Here is a 27,327-nt window from a genome sequence, read left to right on the forward strand (position 1 = left end):
CGGGGACCGCTGCCTCCGGAAAGGTGGAGGGGATTCACCTTGCCTTCTTCCTCGCACCAGTTCAGCGGAACGAGGTGACGCCGAACGCTTACCTCCCCTCGACCAGGAGCAGGTGCGGCGCCAAGGCCGTTGTGCTCATGGGAGAGCAAGGCGGTGGGGGGGACGATCCATGGGCGCCGCCGCTCCGCAGGTGAGGAAACAGAGGCCCTCGTCACGTGGGTTAGAACACTGGGGACCCATCTGCCTTCTCCCGACTCCATCACTGGCCGGTGCGCACCAGGCTGCCTTTCTGCTGTGGCCCCAGAGAGCCCACAGTAAATGCTGAACTGCCCTTGGGATGCACACACGCGGAAAAAGTTTAGTGAGCACCTACTACGTACCGGAAGCTCTTCTAGGTAGAAGGGATACAGCTGTGAGCCGGATGGAAGGAATCCCCTTCCTATAGATGCCCGCGTTCGAGTAGCAGGGGGAGACGGGCAATTTCAACAATATATCTATATACCTATATATGATGGATGATCTAGATCATTAGCACACCGGTAAGTGCTAAGGACAGAAAATAAACCAGGGCAGGGACAGGGAATGCCAGGGGGTACAAGTTTCCAAAAGAGGCGAGAGTGGGGCGCCTGGGTGGCCCCGTCGGTTGAGCGTCCGACTTCGGCTCAGGTCACGATCTCACGGCTGGCGGGTTGGAGCCCCGCGTCCGGCTCTGGGCTGACAGCTCGGAGCCCGGAGCCTGCTTCGGACTCTGTGACCCGCCCCCCCCCTCTGCCCCTCCCCCACTCGTGCTCTGTCTCTCAAAAATAAATAAATGTAAAAAAAAAATTTTTTTTTTTTAACTAAAAGAGGTGAGAGAGTGAGCCACAAGAATCCGAGGGAGGAGGGCACAGCCCGTGCCAAGGCCAGGAGGCTGGCATGTATCCGACACATGTCAGGAACAGTAAGGAGGCCGGTGTGTCTGATGCTGAGCAGAGAGGGCGACACTGGGAGGTGAGGGCAGAAAGGGAAGGGGGGTAGGGCACGCGGGCCCCTGGGGCCACAGTGAGGACTTTCGTTCTTATCCTGAGGGAGGTGGGAGCCATGAGAGGCTTTTGAGCACAGGAGTGGCCAGCCGTGACTAGGGTTTTCATAGGACCCCTCTGGCTGCCACGTGGGCATTAGACTCGGTGGGGCCGAGGTATCTGCCAGGATTCCGGGAAGGAGGCTACTGCACCAGTCCAAGCAAGAGAGGACGGTGGGCGGGGGGGGGGGGGGGGGAGGCGATGAAAGTGATCGGACTCTGGATCTGTTTTGAAGATGGAAACAACACGGTGTCCCAGTGAAATGGCTATAGCGGCCGCGAGGACGAGAGGGGTCAGGGACGACTCCGAGGTTGCCGGGCTGGCGGCTAGCGTTCCCGGAGATGGGGAGATGGCTGGAGGGACAGGTCTGAGGTCGGTTTTAAACGCAGTAGGCTCGGGATGTGCCCGTGAACCGTCTGCGGCCCCGCCAGGTTTTTCTCTAAGGACACAGCCGCAGGAAAATGTAACGCACTGTCTGGGTTGAGCTTCTGAAAATCTTCCCTTCTCAGGTTTGTTCCCCTCTGGGGATAAAACAAACCGACCAGATCCTTCTCTGCCGCCTCCCCTGAGCGCGGCGAGCCTCCAACTGGGTCGGCCTCAACTGGCGGGGAAGCTGGCGCCATAAATCACCGAGCGATGATACCGGGGCCCTCAGAGGATGTCTCCCCGTATGAGGCTCAGACAATAGACGGGGATTCGGATGAGCTCATACGGCGGCGGGCACATTAGATTTGCCATAAATTATTACAAAGTAACAGGAAATCGCAGTGATCTCAGCTGAGCTGCGGAGGGGAACAGGGGGACGCTGGAAGGGCCCTCACGCAGCCCAGCATGCTCCAAACCACCACCCACAGCACAGCCTGTGTGTGTGTGTGTGTGTGTGTGTCCCCGAGTAGCCCCTGAGCAGACCTGGAATGAGTGAGAAATGTGGCGGTTTTTTCAAGGCCACGGGATGATGTCCTTGCTCAGCTGCTTAAAAGCTGTGTGTCCTTGAGCGAGTTGCCTCATGTCTCTGAGCCTCAATCTTCCCATCTGAAAAAGGGGGCTACACATAACAGCTGTGGAGGGTGCAGGACAGTGATTAGCTGGCTCCCTAAGCCAGCGGCCGGCTTTCCGGTTCTGGCCCCGGGCACACAGTGGGGTTGCAGTTCCCCACCCCCGTGGCACTCAGTGGAAGTGACATGTGTCCCTTTAAGAGCCCGTGCCTCACGCACCACCATTGGCTACATTCGCTTCCCTTCAAATGCTGGCTGCTTCCCCAGGGTGCAGTTCTCTGCTCTGACCTACGGGGCGCGGTCATGGTGAAGCTGGGATTTAGGGGTCATTTGTTACCGCTAGGACTCAAAAACGTTAAAAAAAATTTAAAAAATAAAATAAAATAAAATAAAACTGGAGGTCCGGTCTTCTTGCAAACTGGGACGGTCAGCACCAGTCCGCGCGGGCTGTCGATCGTGACAAGTACCACAGACTAGGGAGGCTTAAGTAAACCCGTAAACGTTATTTCTCCGTTCTGGAGGCTGAAGGTCCACGATCGAGGCGATGGCGATAGTTTGTCCCAGGGCCTCTCACCTTGGCGTGGAGACGGCCGTCTTCTCCCTCTGTCCTCACGGGCCTTTCCTCCGTGCGTGTCTGTGTCCTGATCTCCTCTTCTTGTAGGGACACCCGCCCTATGGCCTTAGCGCCCACCCTAGTGGCCTCATTTTAACCGAATCCCCTCTTCAAAGACCCCGTGTCCGATTCCAGTCCCCTTCCGTGGTATCAAGGGTTACGACTCGAACGTATGAATTTGGGGGGGGGGGGGGGACGCAATCCTGCCCGTAACTATTGGTTACGCTCTTCGGCAGGTTACAACGATCTGAATCGTGCCAAGGACCACGTGAGTGCACAAGCAGACCCGTCCCCATTCGGGCATCCAGATGAGCCAGCGCCCAGCCCAGCCACATCCACACTCCCGAGCCGCTGAAACCTGGTGTGTCAGTTTAGGCTGCTCATTTGGTGATACTTTGTTACACAACACGGCTAACTGATCCATCGAGTCGGCAGGCAGGCTTGTCCGACCCCGCGGCTTTCCAGCACAGAACGCTCTGTTTCCAAATTCTCTGGATGTTCTTCTAGAAGAGCTTCAAGGACCCGTGTTACTCTCCAAGTTCCCCTTCTGCTTCACTGATGACTCGTTCTGCACTAGGCGGTATAGAGTCTCGTCTGGGCAAAGTGTTTTCACGTGCTTTGTTAGCCGAGCCACTCGCTTGCTTGCTGAGTCTTTACCTTCCTTCCAGCCACACGAGACGGCTGTTCTCTCCTAACTGCAGCTTGAGGGTGAGGGTCAGAGAGGTGACGTAATCAGTGCAATAGACCCCATCCTGCGAATGCCTTCACGGCCCTCGTCTTGAACCCAGAGTGAAGGAGACTCACTGAAGCACAGAGACGCCTCTGAGAAAGGGATTTCATGGAAAACTGCGTGTTCTCATCCCTGCTTAGAGAAGCACACTGGGCATATTAAAAGCACTGATAAGTCCTGCATTGGGGGTGGGGGGGGGATGGAGAAACCACCTTGCTGTCTCTTTTTTTTTTAAATTTTTTTTTTCAATGTTTTTTATTTATTTTTGGGACAGAGAGAGACAGAGCATGAACAGGGGAGGGGCAGAGAGAGAGGGAGACACAGAATCGGAAACAGGCTCCAGGCTCCGAGCCATCAGCCCAGAGCCTGACGCGGGGCTCGAACTCACGGACCGCGAGATCGTGACCTGGCTGAAGTCGGACGCTTAACCGACTGCGCCACCCAGGCGCCCCTCACCTTGCTGTCTCTTGAGGAACGTTGTTCTGATGCACACCCTAATGCTACAGGGTAAGTGAAATTATGTCCATTTTCCACATGAGGATGTCGAGGCTTGTTCTCACGCCTTGCCCAAGGACACCCAGTCTGACCCCAGCCAGCCTGGGATTCAGACCAGGCTGGGGGACACCAAAGCCTGGAACGTCACTGACCCATATGACCTCTCAAACCCAGCGAGGAAGTGAGTGAGATTTTGTTGGGTCTCAAGGGGCCGGTTAATGTCGAGAAGTCGCTAGAAGGAGGGCAGGGGCCGACACGGGGGGGGCCTCGTTGGTGTCGTTCTGCTACAAACACGGGACATTCCAGCACCTCCTTTCTCCTTTGAGAGCCACAGGTGCAGATACATTTTAATGTGCCGTTTTCTTTAAAATTATGGCACGAGGTGAAAGAACCGGCTGTCTGGGCCCCGGTGCCTCCTGGAACAGCATGAGCCCCGGCGTTTCTTCCCCTGAGATCTCGCTGGGGGTGGTGACACTGTTATTGAAAATGGCTCAGCGCCTTGCGTCCCACGGACGCGCGGGGTGCGCGCTGTGCTGAGCACGGCCTCGAGAAGCCTGGCGGGGACCCTGCTCACGCTCCACTCTGCCAGTGAGGAACCCGGGACAGTCACAGCTTGACCAGGTAACGCTGGGCCAGAAGCAGGAGCCAAATGGTCTTCAGATACGTCGGGAGGGAGTCCGGGAGATGCTGTAGAGACTTGCCAAGCGTGTGAGAGAGGGATCACCGACAGTGCCAGCAGGAACACCAGCTTTTTGTGCGCCCGGCCCTCTCCCAACGGCTGCGTCTAAACGCGACCCGCTAGTCCCCGTGACAGCTCTGAGATGCTGTCACCATCCCCGTTTTCCAGGCGAGAAAACTGAGGCACGGGGAGGTGCAGTGACGTGCCCAGGGCCCCGCGGAGCCGGGACTCGAGCCCGGAGCCCTGTGCTCCCGCCCCCTGCCCTCCGCGGCCTCTCCAGGCCTCGCCGAGAGCCGGGCCCTGGCATCGGCCCCCCCTCCTTCCCACGTCAGCCCATGGTGCCGAGGCAGCCGCAGCCTCCGCAGGGCGCCGCGGGCCGCGCAGAAGGGCCGCACGGCTGACCCGCAGCCCGTGTTCTAACCACCAGGCGGCCCGCCCTGCCTCTGGGGCACCCGGCGCCAGGCGGCGGACGAACGGGTCTTGCCTTCGGAGGGCCGCGCCCGGCTTGGCAGGGCAGGCCCCGACGGACCCCAGCCGCCACCCCCTGGGCCCGTGGCCGCCCCTACGCCGACGTAACGTTGGCCCGAGAGGCCGGGGGCAGAAGACGGCTTGGTGCTCTCCTCGTCTGCCGCTCGCTCCGCATTCTTGCTGAACTTTAACAAAATAAATAAAAATCCCAGAGAATGCCAGAACCAGAGCTTAGCTTGCTTAAAACGAAGAGAAGGAGGGAGGGGAGGGAAGAGGGAGGAGGAGGGAGGAGGGAGGAGGGGGAGGAGGAGGAGGGAGGAGGAGGAAGGAGGGGGGAGGAAGAGGGAGGAAGAGGGAGGGGGAGGAGGGAGGAGGAGGAAGGAGGGGGGAGGAAGAGGGAGGGGGAGGAGGAGGGAGGAGGAGGGAGGAGGGAGGAGGAGGGAGGAAGAGGGAGGGGGAGGAGGAGGGAGGAAGAGGGAGGGGGAGGAGGAGGGAGGAGGGGGGAGGAGGAGGGAGGGGGAGGAGGAGGGAGGAGGGGGGAGGAGGAGGGAGGAAGAGGGAGGGGGAGGAGGGAGGAGGAGGAAGGAGGGGGGAGGAAGAGGGAGGAAGAGGGAGGGGGAGGAGGAGGGAGGGGGGGAGGAGGAGGAGGAGGAGGGAGGAAGAGGGAGGGGGAGGAGGAGGGAGGAAGAGGGAGGGGGAGGAGGAGGGAGGAAGAGGGAGGGGGAGGAAGAGGGAGGGGGAGGAGGAGGGAGGAAGAGGGAGGGGGAGGAGGAGGGAGGAGGGGGAGGAGGAGGAGGAGGGAGGGGGAGGAGGGAGGAAGAGGGAGGGGGAGCAGGAGGGAGGAGGAAGAGGAGGAGGAGAAAAGAAAAAAGTGGGGAACAAAAGAAAAAAAAACTGATAATGTCAGGAATCTTTCTTGCAAGCCAGTGCGAATCAAAGTGGCTTAAGCAAAAAGGGGATTTTTTAGCTCAAGTAACTAACATTCCGGGAGTAGTTCAGCTTCAGGCAAAGCTGGATCCAGGGGTTTAGGTAATATCTTCAGGCCTGAGTCTGTCCCTCCCCCTCTCTCTCTGGTCTGTTCTCTCCTCCACGTTGGTTTTATTCACAGAGGCCGCATGTTGGCAAGATGGCTGCCAGGGGTTTTCTGCCACATCCCGTCACTGTCCCTGGAGGTGACGGTGTGGCTACACTACACCGAGAAATGGAACAGCCCTGTGTCCCAGCTCTTTCTGTTTGCCCACCTCTCTCCTTCCTGCCCCGGCCCTCTGCCCTGAGGCTGACCCACACCATCCACAGCCTGCCACTGTCCACCTTCTGGACGGACTCCCCCCAAGGGGAGCCCCTGCAGGGCCCTGGAGGAGAGTGCGTCAGGGGGTCCCTGGGGCTGACTGTTTCCCTCCACCCCAGGGCACCCCTCCTCCTACATCCTCTCTCTTGCTGGGTTTCTGGAACTCTCCCTCCCCTCCCCTCTTCCAGCCCAGGGTGGGAACGTCTCCATTTCTAGCCCAGGATTTCCCCACACGCCTGCCCACATCTTTGCAAATAGCCTCTTTATAAGGCCTCCTGGAATTACCCTTACGTGACCGATGTGACATTTCCCGAGGTCTTGCCCCCAGAGAGATGCGGAGAGGAAATCCAGTCCGGGCTGAGACACTCGCCTTCTCCCATGACCCTCCGGCACCCGCCTTGCCCTTCCCCAAGTCTGAGAGCCCATGAGTGGGGGAAGGATGGTCGCACAGTAATGTGAATGTGCTTACTACCACTGACCTGTGCATTTAAAAATGATGTAAAGGGGGCGCCTGGGGGGCTCAGTCGGCTAAGCGTCCGACTTCGGCTCAGCTCATGACCTCGCGGTGCGTGGGTTCGAGCCCCGCGTTGGGCTCCGTGCTCACAGTTCAGAGCCTGGAACCTGCTTCGGATTCTGTGTCTCCCTCTCTCTCTGCGCGCCCCCCCCACCCCCACCTTGTGCTCTGTCTCTCAAAAATAAATAAACATTAAAAAAGGTTTTTAAAAAATACAAATGATGAAAAGGGTAAATTTTACGTTACGGTTTCTTTCTCGCCATGATATGTTTTAATGTTGAAAAAAAAAACAAACCCAACAAGAGCCACTTTGCCCCAAACCTCCTCCAAGCAGTGGCCCATCTCTGACCCCGCTCCCCCCCACCCCGGGGTCTGGACCCTGCGGCTCAGAGGCACTTGGTAAGGAAGGCGGGCTTCTCTGGATCAATGCCGTATTGATTCATGTTTCGCGGGGAGAACAAGGCACAGGCTGATCTCCTTCCAGCACATCTGAACTTCAGATGCCCTCGGGCCTCGGATACATAATGATGCAAACCATTCCCAGGCCGGCCGGGGGCGGGCAGGGGAGAAAGGCGCTTGGCACACTCACGACCTGGGCAAGAGCAGACGCCCAAGGTCCCCCTCCCGGGGCAGGAACTGAGTCATCCTGCCCGGGCCCTCCCGGCAACTGGCATACCTCCTGTGGGTGGGAATGCCCCGGTTCCGTGCACAGAAGCCCACGCTCAGCAGATCGAGGATGATCCCTTCGACCGGCGGGCCGGGCGGGCCAGCTTCTAGGAGCCGTCGATGAAGTGCGCCCGGAGTGGGGCTGTGTGCGGTCTACGCGGGCTTGGCGGAGCTGGCGGTCCCCATCAGCATTCCGGGTCAGCGCTGCTCCGGGGAGACACGAGTGAGCCGCGTGTGGAATTTTAAAATCTCCTCGGGACGCCCGGGTGGCTCGGTCGGGCGAACATTCAACTCTCCTTTTCGGCTCAGGTCCTGATCTCACGGTTTTGTGAGTTCGAGCCCTGCTCTGTGCTGGCAGCACGGAGCCTGCTTGGGATTCTCCGTCTCTCTCTCTCTCTCTCTCTCTCTCTGCCCTCCCCCACTCACACTGCCTCTGTTTCTCTCAAAATAAATCCATAAGCTTAAATTTTTTTTAAATAAGTAAATAAATAGAATCTAGTAGCCACATTTAAAAAAAAAATGAAGGAAAAAGAAACAGATGAAATTAAGTGTCGTATTTTATTTAACCTACTCGGCCCAAAGCGTCGTCGTTTCTAGCATCGTATCCACATGAAACACCATCAGTGAGATATTTACATTCTTTTTTTTTGTTTTGTTTTGCACACGCACGCCTCAAAATGCACTGTGCCTTTTACGCCTGCAACCCGTCCCACGGTGGCTGCTAAATTCCCATCGGAACCACTTGATCTGTACTTAGATTCCATGAAGCCGACGGCTGGGAAGGTAGGCTGGCCTGCCCGAGTCGTTCCACAGAGACCCAGTCTTCCGGGCGCTGAACATCAAAAACGCGTTTCCCTTTCATATTTGCATCCACACCTTCAAAGCCGCTTTGGTGTTTCATTTTAAATTTAAATTAATTGAAATACAGTAAAAATTGCAAATTCAGGGGCGCCTGGGTGGCGCAGTCGGTTAAGCGTCCGACTTCAGCCAGGTCACGATCTCACGGTCTGTGAGTTCGAGCCCCGCGTCAGGCTCTGGGCTGATGGCTCAGAGCCTGGAGCCTGTTTCCGATTCTGTGTCTCCCTCTCTCTGTCCCTCCCCCGTTCATGCTCTGTCTCTCTCTGTCCCAAAAAATAAAATAAACGTTGAAAAATTGCAAATTCAGTTCCTCCGTCTCGCCGGCCACATTCCACACGTGGCTACTGGCTATCGTTCGGGACGATGCAGGTCGGAACGCAGGCGAGAGGTGGTCAAAATCTGTATGAATGAAATCATCTCACGTAAATGGGATCACGCGGGACGTCTCTTTCCTCTGACTTCTCTCATTTGAGCGTAATTATTCTGAGAGCCATCCACGTTGCTGTTTGTGTGTGTGTGCTTTGCCATTTTACCAGATGGAGGTAAGCGCCGACGAGGAGGTCAAGCATAAGGCAAGACTGACGAGGGGGCCTGAGCCATGTTTGGGTCTGGGGGACCGCGTCCCAGGCAGAGGGAGCAGCCAGGGCAAAGGCCTGCTTGGGAACCTGCCTGGTAGGTTTGGGAAGCAGGGCAGAGGCCGGGGGTGGGGGGCTGGAGTGGATGGGGGAGAGGGAGAAAATCAGATCGGAGGGGTCTCGGGGCCAGATCTTGTGGGCCTCGTGGGACGTCGTAAGGACTCGGGCTTCTGCTCTCAAGTGACAAGCTCCTTCCTGGTCCCCAGCACACCGTCCCCCCACCCCCACCCATCCTCAGCTGGCTGTTCCTGCCTGGCTTCTTCCCCGCGGTGCATCCACACTTCACTCTCTGCTCCCGCCGAACGGGATTCCGTCGTGTGGATAGACCGCCGGCCATTTACCCATTCACCTGTTGGTGGACGGCTGGTCTGTTTCCAGCTTGTGGCTCTTACCAAGAAAGCCGCGAGAGACACTTGTGGAGGAGAAAACGCAGGCTTTCGTCTCTTTCGGGTGAATACCCAGGAGGGGGGTGGCTGGGTCACAAGGTACGCGCGTGACGGACCTCTTTCCAAAGTGGTTGCACCATTTCGCACTCTCGGGAGAACCCCGGGGCCTCCGCATCCTCACCCGCGCTTGACACGGTCCGTCTCTTTCCGTCGTTCTCGTGGGTGCGCAGTGGTATGCCGTCTTGATTTGGGACTGTGAGACCCTGAAGGTCCAGGATTCCCACTCCTGCGCTCAAAAATATTTGCCACGCGCCTGCCGAGCACCAGGCCCGACTCCAGGCACAGCTGTGAACAGAAACGAGCAGGCCTGTGGAGTGTGACGTGGTCCACTTCCCGCAGGAGCCGGACATTTGTCAACTGCGAGGCTTTACAGGCAAGGAGGCCGGACGGGAGTGTGAACCAGGAAAGTGGGATCTACTCTTGGTGGGGGAGGAAATCAGGGCAGGCTCCTCTGAGGAAGCGGCGTGTGAGCGAGGCTCTGCAGAATGACTGAGTACTACCTAGCTGAGTGGGGAGGACGCAGGGAAAAGAAGTCCGCATACAAATGCCGACCAATGAGTGAAGACTCTGTGGGCTGCGGGTAACAGCCGTGTGGAAATTTATCTCATAAAATAAGAGGCCAGGAGAGCACCGATCTCCAGATGATCCGGGCTCCACAAACCTCGGAGCTCATTGACCTCCCGCCCCACCATCCTCAAAGGGTCAGCTGTGTTTTGCCTCATAGTCATAAAATGGTTGCTGTGGCTCCAGGCGACACTCCCTCACACAACAGTGAACCATGCGGAAAGGAAGGTGAGGCAGTAAGAGGGACTTTCGTCTCACTCTCTCTTACTAAAAGGGGGGAATCGGCCCCCAGCACCTTCCCTGAGCATCTCATTGGCTAGAGCTGTATCTCAGGCAGGCTCACCTTGGGTCGACCCAAAATAGGATCTCCTTAGACCTATCTGATTAATCCCCCAGAACAAGGCAGCTCACCCTCCGAATAAAACCCAGGCTTTGCTGGAAAGAAAAGGGAGGGAACAGTGTCTGGCAAGGTGACCCCCAGGGCCTGCCCGGCGCACGGATTACTGTTTAACTGAATCGGCCACCATCTTGGGACTATCTAGCTGTGTCACCTGAGGTGACAGGGCAAAAGCCGAGCAGCAGTCTAGGGGGCCTCATCTCAAACTCCGAACCTTAGTTCTCAAATGTCCCTCTCCCTGCCAGAGGGCCCAGTGGAAGCCACAGCTGGGAACAAGGGACCAGCTTGGGGAGGCCCACCCCTGAGGCTTTCTGAGTGAGGGTCCCGGGCCCCCTCTCCCCACCCCTACTGAGACATCCGGACCAGAGCTGGGGGCTGGTGACAGCCCCGATCCTCCCTGGCAGCGGCCCCAGCCCAGCCGGCTGGCGTTCAACCAGCACCCCGCCCCCCAACCCCTTCAAAGCCCTTTGTTTTTTCCCTCCCCTGTGGGAAACATCTCACCGATCCCAGAAGCAGCCCTGAAGAGGAAAGCCAGCCTGGAACAGGATTAATCCAATGCCGGCTCCACCCTGCCCGAGGCGGGAGCGTGGGCACAGCCGGGTTGGGGGGAGGGGTCAGTCTGCACCTGCGGCTGCGCCGCTCAGGGGTGTGCGCGTGGGTCTGTGTCCGGGGGCACGGACACCTGTGACAGGTGTGTGCCGTGTGCCTGCCCCCATTCACTGGGCCGGGATCGGAGAAGGACCCACCCACGCCTGGTGCCCGCTGAGGTCCCCAGCAGCTCCCCCATCTCTGGGCCTGCGCTCTGCAGGGGAGAGAGACAAGATACAGGGACAAACACAGGGGCCGATTGCAGATAACGCCCCGGGCTGGGGCGAAAGCAAAGCCGGTGATGCGTGGATTCCTCTGCCCGAGCGAGCGGCGAGGGAAGGCCGTCCACACGGCCTCCATCGGAGCTGAAATCTGGGTAGGAAGGAGGCAGCTGGGCAGAGAGCTCGGGGAACCTGGTTGCAGATAGAAAGCGTGCAAAAGCCCGGAAGTGCGAGCCCACCAACCAGCGCAAGGGGAAAAGGGCAGGCTGCAGCCGAGGCCGGCCGTACTCGGCTCTGTCTCAGTCTGGATATTAAGTCTAGGCCCGGAAGGGTCTGTGGGCTTTGGTAGGGAAGTTTCACTGTTTTTCTCCAAGTCGCAGAGCCAGATAGAGGAGTTAAGAATCCGTCTAAATGTCTAAACAAAATGAATCTGAGATTCACCCACGTGGTGGTAGGCAGCAGTTAAGCTTGTTCTTATTTAATGCTGAATAATATTTCACTGCATGGATACGGATATATTTCGGTGTATTTATCCGGTCACCCATGGAATCTGCCCTTGCCCCTTCCCCTTCCCCCCACTTCCTGCCTACATGTGGACACGATGACTGGAGCTACAGCAGCCATGTTGTAACCAAGAGACAAAGTTAGAAGCCGCGATAAGAATGGTATTGGAAAAGAAAAGGAAGGGCCTGGGTCCTCTCGCCAGCACCCTCGGGATGTGGGGATCCGCAGGGATTCCTAGTGGCTGCGGCCTGTGAATAGAAAGCAAATCCAGCTGCCCACAAAAGGGTACCTCCGTTTTACAGATGAAGAAACTGCCATTCAGAGAGGTTCAGTGACTTGCCCAGGGTCACACAGCTAGTAAGAGGTGGGGCTGAGATTTGAACCCATTTGATTTGACTTTTGTCATTTGCCGCCAGTAAGGCCTGATTAAGATGCCATGGGACCGTGTGCACCCACTCTGAGTCATCCAGGGGATAAACTGGCCCCTTCCTTCTCAAAAAATGGGCTAAATCCCAGCCTTCCCCTGCCAGGAAGCCCTGCCCCTTGCTGTCACGGCTGCCACCGTGTCGGCAAGAGATACATGCACACAGGTCGGGAGCCCCAAGACCACCAAAGGAAGGAGCCACATTTCTTTCTCACACCCCACCCACAGAGCAGGGAGGATCTGCCCGGAAGTTCAATGTCCTTTGAAGTCTGGGTCACCAGCCGAAGATTCCATTTAATGTCCTAATAAAGCAAAACCAGTGGGAAAAACTCAAGGACCCCTCCACCCCCACCCACCCTGGCGCGCGTGTGCACACACACACACACACACACACACGCCCACCATCCATGATCCCGGGGTTAGCTTGACCCTAATTCAGGAGTGACTCAAAGCTGGCCTGCCACTCAAGGAAGATCCCGACCCCCCGGAAGTTGCAAGGCCATGGCCATTAGCCCCATTTTACAGGTGAGGAAACAGAGGGCCGGAGAGGTAGCACCACGTCCCTGAAGTTCATGAGGCAGGAAATTGGGAATAACACCCAATCTCCCGATGCCCTTCAGCGCTCTTCCCTCCTTCCTTGGAGCTGAGGGAGGCTCCTCCCTCCTCTGCTGTACAGAACCGTGGCTATTTTTAGCTACATTGCATTCATTCCCGTCTGTAACCAGCTTAATCCCGGGATTTCCTCCACCTACCAAGACTCTCCACTCGGGAAGGTCAGGTGGGGCTCCTCCCCCTCGAGGGGCGGAGCCCAAGTCTGGCCAATCATAGTGTTATTAGGACTTACGTAAGAGTTACCAGGGAGAAAACAGCCCGTCTTTTCCACTAGTCTGAAACGGGCCTCTACTGCGCTAAAATCGGAGAGGTCAGCAGGGTCGTGTTCCTCCCAGCGCGTCAAGGGAGAATCCGCGCCTTGCCTTTCCCAGCCCCTTCTGGAGGCTGTCCCCATTCTGTGGCTCGTGTCCCCTTCCCCCTCACATCTCTCTCTGACCTGGATTCTCCGGCCTGTCTCACTGCTGGGGACCGCTGTGTTGCATTACCCTTGCAACGACCCAAGATACGTGCGCCATTTCAAGATCCTTAACTGAATCACAACTGCCAAGTCCCTTTTGCCATGGAAGGTCACAGATTCACGGGTCTGCTGGGATTGGGACATAGGTATCTTTGGGACCATTATTCAGACATCCAGACCATGGAAAGCAGGTGCTGAGGTGGAGAAAAAGTAAATCCTGGTAAATGTTTTGAGCCCCTGAGTCAAACCGTACCTGAAGCGATCTGCTTAGCTTTTCGATTGCATGACGACAATTGCATGACCTTTTCTTGCCCCAGCTACTTTGAGGCTTCTGTTTTGTTTTATTACTCGGAGAAAGAGGGCCTCATACAAGTCTCAACGAGTAAGGATGTCACAATGAATAATTACCAGCCTGCATGTCTCTGTCTCATGTGAAACCCTCTGAGAGCAGAGACAAGCCCTTATTTAACTCTGTGTCACCGGACCTAGCACAGCGCCTGGCCCATCGGAGGTGCTGAGCCAATGTGTGTTGATGGAGTAACAATTTGCTGGGTGAACAATCCAGTAGACGCCCTCCCACACGCCCTCCCTCAGCAGCCATCGCTGGAACAAGAGGGCGGAGAGGAACCTCAGCAGAATTTTCCAAGGGTGAATTGCAGGCCAGTCGTTTCCTCTCCGGAGCTGGCCACTTCCTCAGAGAGAGGCCCCGAGAGTGACCCAGACAGGAGGCTCAGAGAAGGCCTGGCCTCCACGGGCAGCCAGCAGCCCCGCCGTCCTGGGCCAGCACTCTCCCAAATTAACCCCAGGGTGGCAGCAGCAGGCTTCCGCCAACAAATCTCTCTGAGTCATTTGTGGTCAGGAAACACCTCGCTCTTACATGAGAGTCACGGCAGGCCCCTCTGCACACCGGAAAAGACAAGACTCCTCATTTTCTGCCGCTGCAAGGAGGGTTTCTGTGGAGGCAGGAGAGGCACTGAAGGCAAATCTCCCAGGAACACCTGCGCATCTTGGTCCCCAGAACTGAACTACCGTTTTAATCAACAGGCTCCCCCGTGACTGTTGTCCGCACACACCCGAGAAACGAGGCCCGAGGGAGGCTTCCTTCCCTCCCCTCTGCACCCACCCCAGACACGGCTGCCCGTTCCTTTCCCGCCTCACATGAAAGGGCCTGATTTGCGGGCGCCTGGGGGGCTCCGTCGGTTAAGCATCCTACTTAGGGTCCGTGGGTTCGAGCCCCGCGTCGGGCTCTGTGCTGACAGCTCAGAGCCTGGAGCCTGCTTCTGATCTGTGTCTTTCTCTCTCTCTCTGCCCCGTATGTACCAGGCTCTGTTCCGTCTGCTCTAGATATGCATAAATTACTTAATCTTCACCCAAAGCCTAAAAAACTCGCACAACTGGCAAATGGCAGCCGGAGCTGTCCACAAGGGTGGTTGCTTAACCCCCGAGCGGTGCCGACTTGGGACTTAGGGTCCTCGGGGCAGGCTTCCTGGACCCCGGATTTTAACCAAGTTCCTGCTGTGCCCCCCCCCCGGCCCCTGGAAGCCCCTGTGCTCTGTGAGGATAGGGGTCGGGTGGGGTGGGGGCACCTCATTCACCTCCGACCCCCAGCACCATCGTGGAATGGATGCGTCAACGCCGCTGGGGGGCTGGGGGTGGATCTTCCAGGCATAAACCAGGTGCCCAGGGTGAGGAAGTTACCAGAACTGCTTGCAGATCTTGGAAGGCAGCTGCCAAGCCCAGAGAATACAGAAAGGAGCACCCTTGACTTCCCCACTCTGGGGGGGGACATTCTGAGGCCTGATCTCTGCTGGGCTCTGGCTTCTCCCCGGCCCGGACTCAGGCAGTGGCCCTGTGAGCGGCAAGGGGATGGCTCAGGATTTTAGAAGCCTGGCTGCTGGAATTTCCCGAGCCCAGGCTCCCTCCCCCAGAGATCTGGGCTCAGAGAGGACTTCCGAACCCACGTGTCTCTCCGGGTCTGCTTGACAAGCGTGAGATCCCGGGCTGACTCCCGGCCACAACCTCATCCTAAGAAACAAATCTGGATCTCAGGAAATCAGAGCCAGGAGTTCTCGAGGAGGCCGAGGCGTTGTGGGCGTCTTCTGGCAGAGGAGAGGCCTGCCTTTGGAGACAGGCATCCCATCTGCAAGCAGGCCCTGGCAGGCAGCTGGCGTCTTACCTCCAGGGACGGGGAGCTCACTCCTCCCCGAGTTCACGGTTCAGGATGGTGGATTGAGTGTGTGCAGAGAGGACCCTCCAACAGCCACCTGCTTGCTCAGCTCTGCTCACACAGCAGGAAGCCAGCATCTCCGCTCTTGTCGGGTTCCCCACACCTTCTGGCCTGGCCCCCGTCACTGAAATCAGTCCCAAATTGCCAGAAACCCAGACCCTGAGCCTCCCAGGGCTTTCCTTCTTCATGGAGCCTATGTTCCACCCAGAACAAGGAGGCGGGGACCCCAAAATAATCAAAGAAATAAACTGTATAGTTACAAATTGTGATAAGTGCCAGGGAGACAGGGGGCAGACGAAGGAGACAGGGGCTACTTGTAAATCTGAGTTTTTACACCAAAGTGTTAGAATTTCCAGAATATTTCCTGGGTTTTGGGGGAATGAGGTTTTGTTGGAAGAAAAGAGAAGAAAAGAAAAGAGAGGAAAGGAAAGGAAAAGAGAAAAAGAAAGGAAAAGAGAAAAGGAAAGGAAAGGAAAGGAAAGAAAAGAAAAGAAAAGAAAAGAAAAGAAAAGAAAAGAAAAGAAAAGAAAAGATGGAAGGAGGGAGGGAAGGAGGGAGAAAAGAGACCATAGGTTTCCATAACTATAATCTAATCCAGGAGTCGGCAAACTATCACCATGGGCCATATCCACCCCGTGGCCTGTTTTTGTGCAGCCTACGTATGATTTCTTGCATTTTTTTTTAAACTTCTTACATTTTTAAAGGGCTGCAAGAAAAGAAAACAAACAAACAAACAGAACAAAGAAGAATGTGTAACAGGGACCTTTACGGCCCACGACGCCTGACACGTTCACTATCTGGCCCTTTACGGAAAAAGTCGGCGGCCTCGGAATCTCACCAGGTTTCGCTCACCGACAGCTTTCCTGGCCTGGGCCGGCTGGGAAATGCAGCATGAAGGGACAGACCAGACAGCCGAGAATTTTCCATTTCTGCCTGCGAGGCTGAGCGCCATCCATCACAAACCTTTCAAAGCCAAGGCCCAGAAGGTTAAGCGATTTCTGCTCTGGCTCAGCGAGGCGAGGTCGGGGGCCACGGGAGGATGGATGTCCTCACACACCAAAAAGAAAGGAGTGCTCGCGCGGCCTCTCTCGCTGTCCATTTCTCATCAGCTTTTTAGGAAGCAAGGGAATTAATTTTCCGTGTTCAGGTATGCCAGGATTAGTGGGATTTCTGTTCTATGAAATAAGTGGGGGAGGAAAGGCCTACTTATGAGTCAGGGCTCTTGGTTTCGAGTGACAGAATCCCAGTTCAAGGTGACTAAAGCAACAAAGACTTTGGTGGCTCGTGTTACTGAAAAGTCCAGAATTGGCACAACCTTCAGGCATAGCTGGATCCAGGGGCTCAAAACGGCACCATCAGGACTCATTGCCTCTGTTTCTTCTGGGTTGGTTTCGTTCTCAGGGAGGCTCTCCCCTCATGAGGCAGGTGGCACCAGGGGCCCGCGTCTCCCCCGCGTGCCAGCCTCAGCGGAAAGATGTGGTGTCCTCGATAGTTCCCAAACTGAGTCTCATTGCACCCTTCCTGGATCACTGACCTCCCCTCTAACCAGCGACTGGGGCCAGGGGCTGAAAGGATCTCATTGGCCAGGCTTAGTCACGTGCTCTCCCAGGAGTGGGGTGGGAGGAGTCAGCCCCACCTGGTCTGCAGGTGCTGAGAGGAAGGAAGAGAACTTTTGTCCCCCAACGAGATCAGGAGGCCACTGCCAGAAGGAGGAACAGACACTGAGCCATCAAAGGCAGCCGCTGCCCCCACAGAAAACGGATGACATTTCTCAGGCCCCTTTGCTAAGTCTCGTTACCGCCCATTTCACGGGCGAGTAAACTGAGACCCTGGAGGTAAAATCAGTCTCTCAAAGTTACAAACTTCGTTCATGATGGAGGCAGGGTTCCCGTCCTAAGTCGATTCATCCTCCTGCTACCCGCACTGACCCTCATGCATTTACTTCCAATCCTGTCCTCCAAGAGCCTAGCAACACCGCATGCAGTCGGTGGGCAATAAACGCCCCTCGAGTCAAACTGTTGTTGAGTGTCTGCCCCCCAGCGGACTGTAAGATGCCCGAGACCACGTCTGTCTTGTTCACCGCGGCATCCCGAACGCCTGACACGTGGTAGGTGTTCCACAGACACTTGGCAGGTGAATGCACATGGCCTTAGCATTTAGCACATAGTAGGCGCTCCGCAAATAGTTGGTAAATGAGCATGGCCTTAGTGTCCGCACATAGTAGGTGCTTAACAAATAGCTGGTGAAGAAATGAATGAATCTCAAGCGGGAGCCAAAGCTGCCTGATGGATCGACATTTCCAGATCATTAACAAGATAGATGGAGAAGGGGGGGGGGGGGAGCGCGATGAAGGAGGCTTGGTTCCTACGGAAGGTCCTAGAGAGGACCTACAGCGTCAGGGTTACTTGGAGGGGAGCACTCAGCTTTGGAAAGAGACGCTGGGTCTTTGTGAGCCGGGAGAGGGGGGAGGTGGGGCTGGCGGGAGGAAGCCAGGTCAGCCAGGGCCCAGCCAACTGGCTGTGCCAGGGACACTGTGCCCCGGGCAGGGCCCTGCCCCGCCCCGCCTGCCCCTGACCTTGCCTCATCCGACAATAGAGCATCCATTGTAAGGGGGTAATTGGGTTCCGGCACATCCCCTCCCTGGAAGCAAAGGGAAACACAATCTGCTTTCTATTTGTTACTGCGGCCAAGACTCCACTCCCTCCTCTGCCCAGCCCCCCTCCCCATCCTGGCCCTGCTGAGCCGCTGTGACATTCCTTGGCCGGATTAGAGCTGCCGGCCCAGGCTGCATAACCTGGGACAATCTGCATGACCGAAACCTAAAAACAGCGTAAAGGGCCTTGTGGCCCGGGGTTCACATCCTCTCCTATGGGAGCCATAAATATGGCCCTAACTGGAGTCTCTCCGCCCACATCCGGGCTCCTCTGCAGCTGTGTGGCCTTGGACCAGTCTGTCACCCTCTCTGGGCCTCAGTTTCCTCACCTGTAAAACAGGGATGACAACAGATGAGAAAGGCTGTAGGCGGCTCAGGATCGTTCATCCAGGCAGGGTTCTGGGCACGGACGCCATTCGAGTCATTGGGGAGTTAGAGCCTCCTGGTCTCAGCTGACTCTGTAGAGTTGGGTGTCTCGGCCCCAGACCACTTTGAAGTGGGGAAGAAAAGGGGCACATACTCAGGGGGGCCTTCTCATGAGCCCCAGGGCTGTGCCTACTCTGCCCACTCACATCCAGCGGACCCCACTGAAGGTCTGGTGTGTGCCCACCTTGTGTTGATGGGGGAGAAGCAGGGAGGTAAGGGAAGAGACATAAAAAAACAGTGGAAGGTTTGGGCTCTGCCTGTGAGGGGCTGACCACCACCTGAGTTGTGTTAGAAGACAAACGGGCTCTGGGGATGTGTCCCTGAGCCCCCAAGTTCTGGAGGAGTTGAGGCAATGCAGCAGGCATGGCGGGCTTCCTGGAGGAGGTGAGGTAGGTGTGCATCCTTCCTCTGCTGGGGATCTTGGGTGATGTATTCACCTCTCTGGGCCTTGTGACCTCATCTTTTGGAGACTTCAAGAAAACAACAGCCCCAGCCAGCCAGGCCTGTAATGGAGAGGATTAGGGCCATTCACAGAGAAACCAAAACATCTTGAACTTGGCTTTTGTTGGAGTGAGACCTTGGCCTGGGTGTTCAGAGTGACCCTGCCCCAGGCCCTGAAGATCCAGGGAAAAGACAGACCTGCACCGAGGCTCCAGTTCCGAAAGCCGTTGGACACCCAGGCAAGTCAATTAATCTCTGAGACTTGGTTTCCCCATCTATAAAACGGGATACCATGAACTGCAGCGTGACTGTGTGTACTTAAGCTGACAGCGACTTGGCACGCAGTAGGTGCTCAATAAACCGTAGCAACTACTCCTGATTTCTAGAGCCGAGATGGTCTGAAAAACTCACGGGGACCAGCCAGGCAGCAGAACCCAGGACTTACCCGTGGGGGCTGTTTGAGACCCCCACCCCCCTTTCAGCAAACGAACTTGGACGCGGCGGTAGGGCCCAGCATTGGTTCTTCCAGGGCATCAGGGGCACACGATCAGGTCCATTCTAATCTCATGACTCACTCCCACCATGGATGGGTGCCTGGTCTTATTTCACAGCTTTGTGTCTGTCTTTCTCTTTGTACCTTTTTTTTTTTTTTTTTTGGTACTTTTAAATTTCCTGTTCCATAATGTAACGGACACTCCTGACTGTCCTCCCCCCATTCCGGAACAAGAACACGACTCATGGAGGTACACGTGCGTCCCCCGACCCCCCAGAAGGGAGCACGATTCCTTGGTTCACTGCATATTTATATTGTCCTCACTCTGGGCCGGGAACACGATCCTGAATGTGTATTCATCAGTCCCCTGCGTTTCTACATGCAGGTGTGTGTGTGTGTGTGTGTGTGTGTGTGTGTGCCTAACGTGGTTCTCACACATGTGTGCTCAGAAACACTGGGAAGCCTGTGGGAACAGATTCCAGGCCCCACCCCCTGGAGGGCCCGGGAATCTGCATTTCTAACACGTTCCCCCAGAGGATGTTGCTGCTTTGGGACCACACTTTGCGAACCATTGCCCTAAATACCGTGGCACCCGAGCTGTGATTGTTTTCAAATTCCTACCAAGGGTGTGGTGTCCTCTGTAGCCTTCCGTGACCAGATTTTCTCATCCTGCCCCAGTGATTCTCAAGCACGGGCGATTTTACCTCCCGGGGGGAACACTGGGCAATGTCTGGAGACGGTTTTAAAAATTTTTTTTTTCAACGTTTTTTAATTTATTTTTGGGACAGAGAGAGACAGAGCATGAACGGGGGAGGGGCAGAGAGAGAGGGAGACACAGAATCGGAAACAGGCTCCAGGCTCCGAGCCATCAGCCCAGAGCCTGACGCGGGGCTCGAACTCACGGACCGCGAGATCGTGACCTGGCTGAAGTCGGACGCTTAACCGACTGCGCCACCCAGGCGCCCCTGGAGACGGTTTTGATGGTCACCAGTGGTGGGGGGGGGGGGGGGGCGATGTGCTCCCGGCACCTGGTGGGTGAGAGTCAGAGGTGGTGATGAACATCCTGCAGGACAGGCCCCCCGCACCAGGGAACAAGAATGAACTTGTCCCAGGAGAAATGGAAGCATATGTCCGCGCAAAACTCCGTACGCAAATATTCACAGTATAGCACCATTCACGAGAGCCAAAAAATGGAAACAATCCCAGGGGCTCCTGGGTGGCTCAGTTGGTTGAGCATCCAGCTTCGGCTCAGGTCGTGATCTCATGGTTCGTGGGTTCGAGCCCCACGTCGGGCTCTGTGCTGACAGTTCGGAGCCTGGAGCCTGCTTCCGACTCTTGTCTCCCTCTCTCTCTCTGCCCCTCCCCGGCTCCCCTCCTCTGTCTCCCTCTCTCTCTCGAAAAACATGAAAAAAGAAAAAAAAAGCGGGAACAACCCAAACGCCCATCGACCGACGAGCACCTAAACAGACTGTGGCCTCTCCGTGCGGGTGGAAAACGGTGCGAGAGGGCTAGGCGCTCTGGGGGTTTCCTTTCAGGGTTTTGAAAATGTTCCACAAGTCATGGCAGGGCTCTCTGAAGAGAGTAAAACCCATCGAACCGTACGCTCTAGAAGGGTGAATTGTATCACACGCGAATTACGTCTCACTAAAGCTATTGGAAAACGACAACGGGGAAAAAATAATACGTCAAAGTTTGGAAACTCCGCCCCCCGCTCTGCCCTCGAGCGAGACGACGCGTGTTCATTTCCACTGCTGTGTAATGTTCCTCTGTGTGAACGAGCCACGATTTGCTTACCCGTTTTCTTTCCAGTGAGCGGAACGGTTGGCTCCAGATTTTGCCACGGTGAACAGGGCTGCGACGCACCTCCTTGTACGCGTGGCCTGGGGCACGCGCGCGAGTGTCACTTTGGCATGTCCCTGAGAGAAGAGTCGCTGAGTCGGGCGGAACAGGAAGATTCGCCGTTGCGAGAAGATGCCAGCATTACATCGAGTTTTTCTGTTTGCTCCAGGGCCCGGGGCTAAGTCCCCACCTGACTTCTCACTGAACAGTACCTGCAACCGTGTCGTGGGGTCCATTTCAGAGACGAGGACACTGGGGCTCAGAGAGGCGAATTAACCGGCCTGGCCTAAAAGCGTTGGGTAATTCACAGCCTCTTCCCGCCCAGCCTGGGGTGGGGAGATGACAGGGGGTGACAACTTGTTCGGAAAACAGCCGTTACTTGTGGAGCCTCCGAGAGGCTTCCCGGGGGGGCAGCCTGCCGAACTTTCTAGAACTCCTGGCAAACCTACATCACACGTCACGGCCACCAGGTGCCCGGAATCCTCCCCTGCCCCGGTTTCTCCCTGCTGCCCTTGTACCCCGAGCGGGGCCGGAAGGTTCACGAATGGTGTGCGGGGGAGGGGTGCAAACCTCAGGCTCCGTTCCAAATCCCACCGTGATCATGGACGTGCTGTGCGACCAGGGGCCGGTGACTTGGCATCTCGGAGCAGATCTCGTCACTCAGTGAAACAGGGACATCCAGCTTTTATTTCCTTCCAGTCAACATACAGCCCATTCCAAGCCCTCATTCTTCCAAGATGATAGAAAATTCCGTCTCCGCTGCAAGACTCGGGCTCCTCCACGCTGGGTGACATCAGACACCGAACGGCTGAGAGGTCCCTCCGGCCGCTGCACCCCACCGAGGACCCTGAGACGCTTGGGATCCAGGACCACGCGGCCCCATCTGGTGTGGAACTCTTCAGCATCCATGTTGCGCGGGAGGAAGGGGCTTGTCTACACTGGGACCGCTTTGCTTAGGGCACCCCCTCCCAGGTGCATGATGCAACTTCTAGATCCTGTCGCCTCCCTGGGGCAGCCCCGCGGAATGAGGTCACAAGGACTGCCTCCCTCCTGCCCACCCCAGCCCCCAGCGTGTGGAAATCTCTCTCCCGCTCTCGCTCCCCCCTCCAGAACCAGCTCAGGACGCCGCCTGTCCCGCTGTGAGAAAACTTCCACGGGGCCATAGCCGCTGAGCCGGGGGCACCCCTCCCTGCCCCCCTTGCTCCACGGTGGAGTGGGGGGTGGGTACAGGGGTAAGGGGTTAACGCACGCAGGGCAGACGGCTCAGGAGGCCTGGCACACGGCGAATCCCCAGTAAATGGCAGTGACCCGTGGGGACAGCAGCGCCGAGCACTGAGGATCCTGCCTCTGACCTTCTCCAGGGCACGTGATCGCTTCGTAATTGCAGCCAGTAATTATTGAGCGCCCATCGTGCACCAGGCACCACTCCAGATTCTGAGGGTACAGTCAGAAGTCAATGCCTGGTCCCAGCCCGCTCTGGGCCAGAGTTGGGTCCCTGGAGAGTGGCCACCCCAGGGGCCCTTTGCCTGTGAGCCTGACCCGCTTTAAAATTTAGCAGTAGGCAGGGCGACTGCTGTTCACTGAAGTCTGTAGCAGAAGGGGCGAGGGGGCCGAGTGGGGGAGGGGGGACTAGAGGCAGAAATCAGCGTCTCCAGGAGGGAGAGAAAACGTCCTGATTTCTACAATGGCCCCGCAGAATCGCTCTCCCTGATAAACGATAACGCTTCTGGCTTTCCTGCGTAAAGTCACCCAGTAGGATTTTTCTGTCCTCCCAGCCCCGCCCCCAGAAGCGAGGGGAGGCCACGCGACTGGCCCGGACCAAGGAGACAGGAGCAGAAGTGAGTTCAGTTGTTCCCGAGAAGGCACTGTAAGAACCGGGGCACAATTCGCCCCGTGCCCAGGAACGCTGCACGTCGTAGACGGGATGCTTGCTCCGTCAGCCTGGGCCCCCCGGGTGAGGAAACGCGGAGCCCACGCCGACCCCCGGAACACACGCAGCAGCAAGGAGAACTGGGTTGTGTCAAAAGCCACGAGAGTTGAAGGGGTGGGGGGTGGGGGGGGCGCTTGTTACTACAACGTAACTGAGCTGGTGCCGACCAGTACGTGCCCATTTCACAGATGTGGAAACCGAGTCTGGGAGCGGTCACGCAGCCTGCCCAGAGTCAAACGTGGAGGCACGGCCAGGACTCACAGCCTGGTCTGCCCATCGCTTGCGACCTTTCTGGAGACGAGGTGGCTCCAGCCTGAACAAAGCCAGCCACACCCCTCTCTGCTAACCCCTTCAATTAAAGCCAATTTCAAGGTCTCCTGGTTTCTAAATGAACAGCCCCGATCGTGTTCGTTAAAGGCCCTGCCTGCTCGGGCTGTGCATTTTATCAGAAGCCGCCAACAAGATAAATGGCCCTGTAACTTATTGTTCCACTGCAAAGCACCTCACAGCGAGTGGCGGTACAGATGCCAGGAATAAATCACATCTGATCTTCCGAGAGCCGGGCAGAGCTCCCGTGAGGACGTCAGAGGCAGGGGGAGGCCTGGAGCAGCTGTGGCCCCGGGGGTGGGGGGGGGCGGTCTTCTCTGAGGACCACAGACCCGCTGGGGGGGGCGGGTCTTGATCGGGACCCCAGATGTCTGGCGTGAGCATTGCTTTCTTCTCTGCCCAGCATCTCCTTCCTCTCCTTAAGGGTGAACAGCACCCACTTTTTCTTTGGGAAAAAACCCCCCTCCTGGGCTCTCAGGCCATATGGTTCAGGTCAGGCCATCCCTTCCCCCAGCAACAGAGGGTGAATACATGATCCGGCCTGGCCAGTTGGAGCCCCGCACCCCGGCCCGGCCGTGAGCGGTTCCGGGTGGGTATACGTACCATGTGATGGGGCTTATCAAGTCTCTACCTCTGTCGAAACCCTAAGACAAGAGTAGTCGTTTTTTTTCAAAATGTTTATCTATTTTGAGAGAGAGAGAGAGAGAGAAACAGCTCAAGCGGGGCAGGGGCAGAGAGCGAGAGGGAGAGAGAGAATCCCAAGCAGGCTCCACACTGTCAGCGCAGAGCCCAGTGCGGGGCTCGAACTCATGACCCGTGAGATCATGACCTGAGCCGAAATCAAGAGTCGGACGCTTACCCGACTGGCCACCCAGGCGCCCCAGGAGAAGTTCTTCTAAACCAACGTTGCTTGCAGAAGGGATGTCCTTTTCACTGTGGTATCTCCAGCTCCCAATACAATTATACACTCATAGTAGGTGCTCAATAAAAACGTGCTGAAGGAATGAGTATGCCAGCTGGAGTCAAGGCAGCCGGGTTCTTGTCTGGGCTTGGACACGTGAACTATAATGTTGAGAGGCTCTTCTCCCCACTCTGGGCCTCAGCGTCCTCGTCTACAGAATGAGGTTAATAACAGCACTTAGCAATAGCAGGTTTCGGCAGCCAGCCATCGTCACCAGTCGGCTGCGTAACAAGCGGCCCCTCAACTCAGTGGCTTCAAACAACAATCACGCGGGGCACCTGGCTGGCTCAGTTGGTAGAGCGTGTGGCTCTTGTCTTGGGGTTCGAGCCCCACGTGGGGGGTAGAGATTACTTTAAAATACAATTGTAAAATAAACCATCACGCGTTATCAGTTACACCCCTACCCGGGGCTGATCCAGGCCCGGCTTGGCTGGCCCACCTGTCTTTCAACCCCCGTGGGTCAGTGTTTGTCCCACACGATGGCAAAGGTGCAGAAAAGGACAAGGTCCCTTGAGGGCCAGGCACAGCATCAGTGACACTTCATTCATTCGGCCAAAGCAGGTCAGAGCAGGGGACTTACGCTCTCGTGGGGAAGGGAGAAGAGCGGAGACCAGCCGTGCGCCCTCCATGCGGCCGCGACGTGTTTCCTTGCTGCGCACCTGCCTTTTCCCCTAGAATGGAACCTCCCGGGGTGCACGGCCCTTTATCTGCTGTGCTCACTGCGGAAGCTCCAGCACCTGGAACAGGCCTGGGACAAAGCAGATGCTCAGCAAATACTTGTGCAAAGACTGAGCTCCCCGCACTGTCGTGAGGACAAACCCAGGTCAGGGACGTGAACGACGTGTCGAGAATTACAAGATCCCTCTGAGAGTTCGTCCCGATCCTGTACCCCATACCCTGGCCTGGAATCCGCTCCCCCTACTCGGGGATTGTCCCAGCTCAGGCCCCTGATAAACAACAGAGCCAATTGCGGGTGGGGGTGTCACATCTGGGGACCTGCCTCCTGACCTCGGCCAGTCTGTGCTCAGTTGTGTCTCTCGTTCTCGTCCGGCCTGGGGATCCTGGGGAGGCCCCACCGTGGCGGCTCAAACCCATCCCCCTGGATCAGAAAGTTCAGGTTCGGCTGTGTGCTGAAGTCACAGGTCTCTCTGGGCTGAGGAGGAAGTGTCCCGAAGGGCCCCAGGACAGAGGGACAGCCTACCACGCCTGCGTGCTTGTCCGAGGGTCCCCGAGGCCACAGTGCTGCCCCCCCCCGTGTGGTTTCCCCAGAGCGCTCTCTCCTATCTCTTGAAAACAGCAAAGTCGCAGAGCCCCCGGCCCCCTCCCTGTCTGCTCTTCCCCGAGGAAGCCTCCCCACACCCCCCCACGTCCATCTGGCCCTCCGCACAGCCCTCCCTCCTGGTGGCCCGGCCTCCCCCACGGCCGCCCAGCACGCAGGAAACCTCTCCAGTCTGCCCCCGCGCTCAGCACAAAAACCTTCCCCCTCTCCAGGCCCAGCCGAAAGAACCAAATGTTCCTCTATTATGCAAGCTCATTTCTCTCTTCCTGCCGGGCCGAAATTGCAATCTGCACAGGGGAGGAGGAGGCCTGGCTGGGGAGGCCTCTGAATCAGGAAGCTGAACATCTGTGAAGGCAGGAAACCTCCCTCCTGCCCTGCCCACGGCCACACTGTCACCAGCCCTCACCCTTCCCGCAGCCCGGCGGGCTGGCCACCAAACTCCAACCCAGCCTGTCCCTCGGGCTTCCCTGGGGCAGAAAAACTCAGGGTGTGTTCCTATAGAGCTTAAAGGCAGGTCAGCTACAACACGTTCCCCCTCCCCACCCCCCACCCCGCCCCGGGGTCGGGGGAGAGGGGGGAGAGGTGTCACAGGCATGATCGTCAGACAAGAACTTTGCCTAAAACAACACGTGGGTTTTATCTGCTGAGCGTGGGCTCTGTGCCAGGCACTGCTCTCATCCTCCCTTCTCCCTTCATGGATGATACTATTCTTATCCCCATTTCACAGAGGAGAACCCTGAGGCTCAGCGCAGGCAACTCATGTGCAAAAACACAACTAAGAATCAGCAGAGCTGAGATCCAAACCAGGCCCCGGGACCCTGGAGCTTGCCCAGTTGACGCCTGTCAAACGTGTGACCACTGTTCTTGCCTCAGAGGCTTTCCCCGCCAGGCGACAACATACTACCTCTTGTCCGGCAGTCCTGCTTCTGGGCGTATACCCAGAAGGGTCGGGGCAGGATCTTGAAGAGGTATCTGTACGCTTTATGTTCGTGGCAGCGCGATTCGCGGTAGCTAAAACACGGGAGCCGTCCAAGTGCCCAGCTGCGGACGAATGGATAAGCAAAATGTGGTCTAGCCACACGATGGAGTATTATTCAGCCTTGAAAAAGGAGACCTGTTTGAAAAAAAAAAAAAAGGAAAGAAAAAGAAAAGAAAGGAAAGGAAAGGAAAGGAAAGGAAAGGAAAAAAGAGAAAGGAAAAGAAAAGAAAAGAAAAGAAAAGAAAAGAAAAGAAAAGAAAAGAAAAGAAAAGGAAAGGAAAGGAAAGGAAAGGAAAGGAAAGGAAAGGAAAGGAAAGGAAAAGAGAAAGGAAAGGAAAAGAAAAGAAAAGAAAAAGGAAAGGAAAGGAAAGGAAAGGAAAGGAAAGGAAAGGAAAGGAAAAGAGAAAGGAAAGGAAAAGAAAAGAAAAGAAAAAGGAAAGGAAAGGAAAGGAAAGGAAAGGAAAGGAAAGGAAAAGAAAAGAAAAGAAAAGAAAAGAAAAGAAAAGAAAAGAAAAGAAAAGAAAAGAAAAAGGAAAGGAAAGGAAAGGAGAAGAGAA

The 27,327-nt window shown here is 56.5% G+C and overlaps 1 protein-coding gene across 3 annotated transcripts in view; it reads right to left on the reverse strand.

Moving 5' to 3' along the window:
- Positions 1-24,242: 24,242 nt before the first annotated feature.
- The window catches only part of SCARB1 (scavenger receptor class B member 1), a 91,312-nt gene continuing 88,227 nt past the window's right edge, over positions 24,243-27,327 (reverse strand). Inside the window, exons 12-14 of one of the 3 annotated variants that reach the window (XR_009250580.1) lie at positions 25,521-26,905; positions 25,093-25,260; positions 24,243-24,663 (exon numbers count right to left, since the gene is read on the reverse strand). Coding sequence is in view for 1 of the 3 variants with exons in the window: in XM_058691472.1 (XP_058547455.1) it covers positions 26,882-26,905 (24 nt within the window). In the remaining 2 variants the exon portion in view is untranslated. Of the gene's footprint in view, positions 26,906-27,327 lie in introns of all 3 variants that reach the window. The other 2 variants (XR_009250579.1, XM_058691472.1) reach the window with 2 other exon arrangements.

The sequence above is a fragment of the Neofelis nebulosa genome, chromosome 11 (genome assembly GCF_028018385.1).
Source record: "Neofelis nebulosa isolate mNeoNeb1 chromosome 11, mNeoNeb1.pri, whole genome shotgun sequence".
Lineage (NCBI taxonomy): Eukaryota > Metazoa > Chordata > Mammalia > Carnivora > Felidae > Neofelis > Neofelis nebulosa.